Source organism: Pteropus alecto, unplaced genomic scaffold, assembly GCF_000325575.1.
Source record: "Pteropus alecto unplaced genomic scaffold, ASM32557v1 scaffold13, whole genome shotgun sequence".
Lineage (NCBI taxonomy): Eukaryota > Metazoa > Chordata > Mammalia > Chiroptera > Pteropodidae > Pteropus > Pteropus alecto.
In genome coordinates this window covers 2,274,971-2,283,317 of record NW_006434373.1, presented here as the reverse complement: position 1 = coordinate 2,283,317, position 8,347 = coordinate 2,274,971, and the positions used below count along the sequence as shown (strand labels likewise).

General features: G+C 44.3%; 1 protein-coding gene across 1 annotated transcript in view; it reads left to right on the top strand.

Moving 5' to 3' along the window:
• The first annotated feature begins 6 nt into the window (after window positions 1–6).
• ARHGEF7 (Rho guanine nucleotide exchange factor 7) overlaps window positions 7–8,347 on the top strand; it is a 129,110-nt gene continuing 120,769 nt past the window's right edge. Inside the window, exon 1 of the mRNA XM_006909360.3 lies at window positions 7–194. Coding sequence (XP_006909422.1) covers window positions 30–194 — 165 coding nt within the window. The 5' untranslated portion in view covers window positions 7–29. The remainder of the gene's footprint in view (window positions 195–8,347) is intronic.

The window sequence follows — 8,347 nt, the reverse complement described above, 5'->3', positions numbered from 1 at the left end:
GGCGCCGGGAGGCCGGGCGCGCCGCCGCTATGAATTCCGCCGAGCAGACCGTTACGTGGCTCATTACCTTGGGGGTGCTGGAGTCGCCCAAGAAAACCATCTCGGACCCGGAGGGCTTCCTGCAGGCGTCTCTGAAGGATGGGGTGGTCCTCTGCAGGCTGTTGGAGCGCCTGCTACCCGGGACCATCGAGAAAGTGAGTGCCCCCCGGCCCGCGCCCCCACGGCGCACAGGTCCCGGCGGTGGGAGCCCTAGGCAATGGGAGGCCTCGCGCCTCGCCTTGCTTGCGCCGCAGCTGGGGATGCGCGGCGACGCGCGGGCGCGGGGTCGCTCGCGTCCGCACCTGGTGGCCGCGCGGGGATGGGAGAGCGCGGGGCGCAGAGTAGCCCACGCGCCTCCTTTGTGCGCGGACCCGGGAACGCGGTTCGCGCGGGGGGCGCGCTGGCGGCGCGAGGACCCAGTGGCGGGAGCTCGGGGCGCCATTGTGTGCGGTGCGGGCTGGGGAGGGGGCCAGGGCTGCGTTCTAGGGGAACGACCCGGGGAAGGCCCGGGGGGAAGGGGAGCGCTCTGCTCCGCCCTAAGGTGGAGTTGCTCTTCTCCATGACCCGATAAGAAAACCGTCCTCCAACACTGCGTACAGCTTCCTCTGAGGCTTTGTTTGAACTCCTTTTGTTGGTGATATAGTATGAGAGTTTCGCCCTCCGTTTAATTGACCAATTGCTAGGCATCTTTTAAAGATGCATTCATAAATACGTGAGGGCTGGGTTATGAAATAATTTATTGCCCTCCCCACGAAAGAATTCCTCGTGTCTCCAAGCCCAGAGGATGGCAAATGCAGGGTTGGAAAGCCCTGGCATTCTTCAAGCTGGCTTAAAATGCTAGATTGCATTTTAGGTTCCTACCTGATTTTGAACAGAATCTCTAGCCCTACAGACCCAGCTTCTCTTCTTCGTGACTGGTGGTTTCCCTGGGGCTGGAGTGTGAACCTTGACCCGCATCTCTGTGAGTGATTAAAGTTTGCTTTCCTCTCCTACAGCTGACAAAGCAGGGCCAGAGGAGAGAGCGCTTTTAAAAAGGATGAATTCTCTGAATTTCAAAAACACTATAGTCTTATTCCATTTTTTTCTGCCAATACGTAATCTTAAGATCAATAATTAGTTAAAAGGTCTTAAATATAGAAATTGAAGTACACCGTGGTTAGGAAAAACCATTTAATTTTTTAAATGGGCACGTTAGTCCCAATGCACAATAACAATTAGCTAATAAATATATTAGGTGACTTTAAAAAGTAAAATGTTTAATCTTATAAGTTTGCACATGTCTTGGCACTACATTTTTGAAGGTCGGAAAAGATTTTAATATGAATTTTGCATGCATACTGTTTTAGTTATTTTTCTTAGTTGGAACATATTTATGAAAACAGTTCATTTTAGAGTGAATAGCTGTCTGCCTGTCCAAGAAATAAGAATATTGCTTGTAAATGAACCTGATGTTACAATAAAACTATGATTTAAGACAGGAATAAGGAACAGGATCTAACTTTCAGGGTACTCAAAATACTTTGTTGTCATCTGGACATCAGATCCTTCGGTAATAAAAGACAGATGTTGAAAAGCATTGAAAACGCATGCTAAGTTTACCAAAACAGGCTTACATAAAATACTGTTCCATTTCTAAGAGTGAAGCTTTAAGAAACTTCATATGTTATTTAGATAAAAACATGTCACTATCAATGCATGTTATTTGGCATTTTAACTACATTAATATTGATTGGCAGACTTCAATAATCATTTTCTTTTAAATTCTAGAAAGACTTTTTTAGAACACTGTGGCATGCCTTTCATCTCTAAAACAAAAAAGAGAGGAATGAATAAAATGTTTAGCTTGCAGAAGCCAAATTGAAACAACCCAACATAGTCTAAAACTATGGTCATTTGGAAATTTTTTATATTGAAACTATCCTTTTATTTCCCTTAGGCCCCGTTGGGTTTTAGACTGATACTATCACAATGAAAGTTTAACATCAAAATAGCAAATTATAGACAGAACTACTGATTCTCTGTGGTTCAAAGGTAGGTTTTTGGGGTAAAACATTAGCCATTCTCTGCCTCTGAAAATCTTAGATTTTAGAAGTTTCATGAGCTTTTTCCATTTCCTAAGAGTTATTTATTTGAACTTTTCGATATTTGCATGCACACCAAATAATGTATGCCACAAAGCTCACACGCTGAATAGCTTTCATTGGAATGTGGGAATGTTAGTCTGAGGATGTTTTTCCTTAAAAAGGAACATTTAGAAACAACTGAATATTCATATGGAATTGAAGGATCTTTATTGCTGTTTGCCATATGAACACACTGACAACTGGTTAATGGAGTGTAAGCAGCCAGCAACTTAACATTTGCAAATTCATAATTTAAAATTTTGAACCATTAGGCTGGGAATAGTGCATAATTAAGAAAAGTTTTGAGGTGGGTCAGATTTTTCATATGCCTTTTCTTAAGAAAACATTCCCTAATATGTTTCTTGCATTATGCTCATTTGTTCTATTTTAGACCCAGTAAAGAGTGGAGAACTGGGAGGATATTCATTCTGATTCAGATTGTTCTGCTCATTTTAAGAAAGTTTTCTGTCAGCTTCTCCTTTATGTAGTTCTGCTTTTCTTTAAGGTGAAAGGTTAGACAGAGAAAAGAGGGGATTATAAACTTTACATGAGCAGTTCGGAAAAGAAACACGTGTCATTATTGCCAATGATATGTTCTCTGCTGTAGGGGAGAGAAAAGTGGGGATTACAAGGTTTCCCAAATCTTCGTGTATGCCCTTACGCTTTGATTTTCTCTGGTAATGGCCAGGATGTTTTGCTGACCTACCTGCACTATTTGCTTCCCTTATTTCTCTTGGGATGGGAAGCACACAAAAGCCACAGGATCTAATGAACCTTGTTAGTACTGAGCTCATGAATTAACACTTTAAACATTCCTAGACGAGTCACAGGGAGTGAAATAAAGATCCAGAAGTTTTAGAGGATTAAACATTACTATAAGGTTAATAAAACACATGAAAATAACAGAAGTCATGAAACACTGCTTTAATTTTACTTGTAAATGCAGCAGATGAAGTTGCTTGATTCACCATGAAATCACAAAGAACTTGGTTCTTTTAGGATAAGACAACACACAGTAATCCGTGAAGTGCTGCACAGGAGACACTCCATCAATCAATATTTGTGGAATGTAATTGAAAGTCAGATGCTACCTTTCTGGTCTTGCTAGATGTCCTGAGTGTGCAGGTGTGCGTGCGTTTAAACTGGTTTAAGCTGTTGGACTGGGTATTAGTGTCCTGGGGCTGCTGTAACAGAGACCACAGACTGGGTGGTTTAAACAGCAGAACTTCATTCTCTCACAGTCCTGGGGGCAGGTGTCCAAGATTAAGGTGTGGGCAAGGCTGCGTTCCCTCTGCAGGCACTAGGGGAGGATCTGTCCAGGCCTCTCCACGGCCTCTGGTGGTTCCTTGACTTGTGTCAGTCAGCACAGCTCCGGTCTTCCCATGGTGTTCCCCCTGTGGTCTCTTCTGTGTCCAAACCTCCCTCTTTTATAAGACACCAGTCATTGTATAAGACACCCAACCCAAGTATGATCTCATCTTAAATAATTACATCTGCAATGATCTTGTTTCCAAATAAAATCATGTTCTTAAGTATTGGGGGTTAAGACTCCAACATTATCTTTTTGGGGATCCATCCTATAACAGGTTGCATAATTTGAAGCAAGGCAATTTAAGTACTTGTGTACCTGAACAACATGTTCTAAGGGGTTTTATTACAGGAGAAAACAACTGTAAAAACAACCATATGGGGCAGAAAATCAAGTCAAAGTCAAGTGTAGATGAAAAGAACCGAGGAATTAGTAAGTCCAAGGAGACTGCATTTGAGCCATCCAGCCTCTGATGATTTTCTGACACATGGATTAGAATATGGTTTGTATTTCCCCAGACCGATATGGGAGTCCTAGGTGATCTTCCGCAGCGCAGAAAATCTTTGAATTCTAATATAGTACAGGGAAAAGACAAAGCCATTTCCTAATGGATTCGCGACTTGCTTTCCCAGTAGTCCTAGGATTCTGGGGCTGGTTGGGGATGGGGTGGGAAGAGAGAGGAAGTCTAGTAGCTACTGGACAGCAGTTCTAAGTGCCCACTGTGAGAAATTTGCCTTTACTTAGGCCCCTTTGCCCTAAGGATGTGGTCAGTGATGGCAATGTGGTATGGTGGTAAGGGTCTCATGCAGATTTGGAAGGCCCGTAGCTATACATAGATGCTTGTTGATTAGCTGGGAAAGCACTCAGAGAAAGTTCTAGTTATAAAGCATGTTATCCTCACTGTGTTTTTAAGAAGACTTCTTTAAACCTTGCAAAATGAATTACTGGTTATATCAAGTTGTTTCTAATGAAACTACTTAAGATTTCAAAATAATTAATTTTGCAATATAAACATCTGCTTTTGAAGCACGTGACTTTAAAGTACTATCTCAACTCTGCACTGGGGTGATTCTCATTTTGGATTTCAGGCCCAGCAAACTGCATTTGCTGGCTCAGTCAACATAAAGCAAATAAACTTAAATTCAATTTAAATCGGAAACGCCTAAAGTGATTTCCTGAGAGCCACACTAGACATGCTGTAGTGTTTATGCTGACATCACACACATGCACAACCACTCGCACATTTGCACACTCACACCCATCTGCTTGGGTTTGAAGGATGCTGGGGGAGAGGATCACAAAATGGCCTTCATTAGAGGCAGCTGCCTCTGTGAACTCTGGAGGAATCCAGCGTTTGTGCTATCTTAAGACCTCATTCTATTAATAGAAATAACACTCATAAAGGCCTTTTCTCCTCATTTCTTTAAGCACTTCCCACCTTTATATAGATCTCTTTTAAAGAAAAAAATGTGTTCCCTGAGTTGCAGGTACTATGTTAAACTGCTGTCTCCATGTTGTCTCATGTCACACCCGTTTCCCAGATGAAGATGCTGAGGCACAGCAGTCTGCTGTGCCCAGGTCACCCACCTAGCACATGGAAGCAGAAAATTCCAGCCCAGGGCAGCCTACTGCCAGAGCCCGAGACCTTTCAGGTGATGACAAACTGCTGCTAGTTGAGTACCTGCTGGCTGTCTCACCTGCACTAAACTCCATGTTGTCTCATGTCACACCCGTTTCCCAGATGAAGATGCTGAGGCACAGCAGTCTGCTGTGCCCAGGTCACCCACCTAGCACATGGAAGCAGAAAATTCCAGCCCAGGGCAGCCTACTGCCAGAGCCCGAGACCTTTCAGGTGATGACAAACTGCTGCTAGTTGAGTACCTGCTGGCTGTCTCACCTACCTTCAGGGGAAGATAGGTTGTTACTGACTTTAGGAATTACAAGGCAGGTGAGGAAGTCAGACAGACAACGGGAAGGACCAGAGCAGATAGAACAGAGTCCAGGGCTAGATTGGACTCTAGCATAGACTGCCGGTCAGCAGGGATCCCAAGGGGGAAGGAGACATAGTGGGGACTCTTGGGAGGTGAGGGCAGGCAGCAGTCTGCATGAGCAGTGCTCCCTGGCTGAATGAGAACCTGGAACAGCTGGGAAGAGGACACAGCTCTAGGAAGCGCCATTCTTAGAGTATGGCCTTGGGAAAGCTTACTTCAAGCCTTCTCATTCATTCTCATGGGAAGACACCCCCAAGGACTTCGGTCAAGCTCTACCTCTGGCATCTGATAATCCTCCTTGTGGCTCCTGGGCTGTCTGACTCAATTTGCTGGGTGTCTGTCTATACCAAAATTTAAAACAACATACTATGCTATAAATTCACACACATGTACATGTGTATATGTATATAATAAACTTTTAAGATTAAAGCACTATATATGTATTTATTTAATGAATTTCTTCTCCCTTCAGAGGCAGCTGCTCACTGTAAAACAACTGGTGGGGACTGGGGGCCCCAGGATGGGTTGTCGGCAGAGCCATTCTTGTTTGGCGAGGGTATCTCTAGTCTTTTGGATTGGAGTTTTGTGGCATCTAGAGTTGCCCATGTGTCTGTCACTGTCAGTGGGAGGTACCACAAAGGCACACACCATCCCTCTGGGTCTCAGCTCTCCTACGGGCAATGCCAGGGTTTGGGAGGTTCAGTAGTCCCTAAGACCTACTGGTTTCTCTTGGAGCCACTGTAAGATGATGTCCCAATATGTGCTCTAGAGTCATACATTTGATAGGTAACCTCAGGCAGCCTGCCTAAATTCTCTGAGTCTCAATTTCTTCCTCCTAAAAAATGAGATTAATGATATCTGCCTGGAGGGGATGGCTTGTTGGGGCAATAGGGTCGTTATGAGGGTAGATGAGTAGATGTGAGGGATTTCGTGCGGTACTGGGCACAAAGTAGGTCCTCGGTACGTGGTAGTTATTATTATTTTATGAATTGACATTGAAAACTTTCTCTGCCATGACCAGGAAAACTCTAAGCCAGGATTTGAAACCCAAGGCCCACAAAACCCAGGAATACTTCTTTATTCTAACAGCAGGGCAGATTCTATAGGGGGCTGGCAGCCCCTCCCTTCCCACCTGACAGTCCACCATTGTTGAGGTTAGTGGGACCGCTGAATTTGGTTTCTGGGATCCTCTGTTTAGCGCCAGGTCCCCACGCAGCTGCTGAGCGCACACAGCTGCTGGCCCAAAGGGGCCAGAGGGCCAGGCTGGGGGTCTCAGGTTTCACATGTATAGAGTTTCATACTTGAGAAGGGCCAGGAGTCACAGATGGGCAGTGAGGTCCTGGACAGCCCGCCCTGTGTCTGCAGAGGGAGGGCACGCTGGGGCTGTCTCTGGGCTCTATGTTTTGTGTACGACTTCTGACTTTTCCCTGCATCAGTTCTACCAAGTTAGAAGAATTTATTTCCTGATATTTTTATATTTCTAACTTTAGCTCTGAATTTTTAAAGTTTTATGAACCAGACTGGTAATTCTCAGCTCTGTTTTTGCAGGGTAGTGCTGAGTCTGCTATAGTCTAAAGGCCAGGGAGAAAGGGGTGAGGATGTTTACATGGGATGTGTAAAGATACATTTTCAACACATTGGTTTAAATGATTTAAATCTAATTAATGTATTTATTTGGTTCGTACTATGTGCATGCCAATGTACACATCATATGCACAGAAACACGTATTTATTGGGTTCATTTTACATGCATGCTAGTATATTATATCATACACATTGAAGCACATGCAGGCATGTATTCTATATCACCTTTTCAGGCAGGTTATAAGAGAAACCATAGGATCTCAAGTGTAAAGCAGTTCTCAGTGTGAAGGCATTCTCAAGAGGTCATCCAGTCCAAACTCATAATTTTACAGATGGGTTAACCGAGGCAGTTGCATATAGCTATGTAAGTTGTGCACTGCACAGTCTAGGGAGAGTCATTCACACTGCAGTCTAAATGAAGGGCCTCTCCAGGACTGTGCTCGGGGAGTGCTCTGGAGTAGTGATGCAGAGAGGTGAGCCTCCATTAAGGTCACCCTCCCAGGGCACAGAGCAAATTAGAAGAGGTCTGTGGTAGATTACAAAAGTAGCCCAAATATGCTACCCCTTCCTGTAGCCATGCCCCTTGTAGAGTGATATTGCAGCTTCTCCCATCCAGAGGTAGAGCCTGTTTTCTTTTTGAATCTGAGCTGGCCAATGGAATGTGGCAGAAGCGACAGGTGCTAGTTCCTAACTCAGGTCTCAAGAAGCCTTATGTGTTTCCAAACTCTTTTAAACTCTTCCTTGACCGCAAGGACAAGCCCAGGGCCTAGTTACTAAGGGATGCAAGACCACATGACAGCTCAGTTGTGCCTGCTGAGGCCTCCTGGACCCACCTACAGCCCACCAACCCCAAACACTGGAGAAAGCCCAGCCAAGATCAGCAGAGCTGCCACCCGAACCAGAATTGACCACTGCTGCATGAGGCAGCCCAGAAGGACTGCCCAGATAACCCATAGCCTCACAAATAAAAACATGCTTACTTCACTCTGCCACTGAGGTTTTGTGGCTCTTTGTTACACAGCTTTACCGTGGCAATAGGTAATGGGTACAAGGAAGGAGAGTGGAAGTGGGATTTCGTACATAACTTTGTTATTATTACACTTGGAGCAGGTTTTTTTTTTTTTTATTACCATTTAAACTTTTATTAAAACAGAAAACAGAACTCAGACAACTTCTTTGTTCTTGCATCTGATCTGACCATGAAGTGATTCTTTATGAGGATGCAGGTGAGAACTGTCAATATACTGGTTCCATCATAAATAGCATATTGGAATATCTAATAAAGTTGGGTAAATGAAATT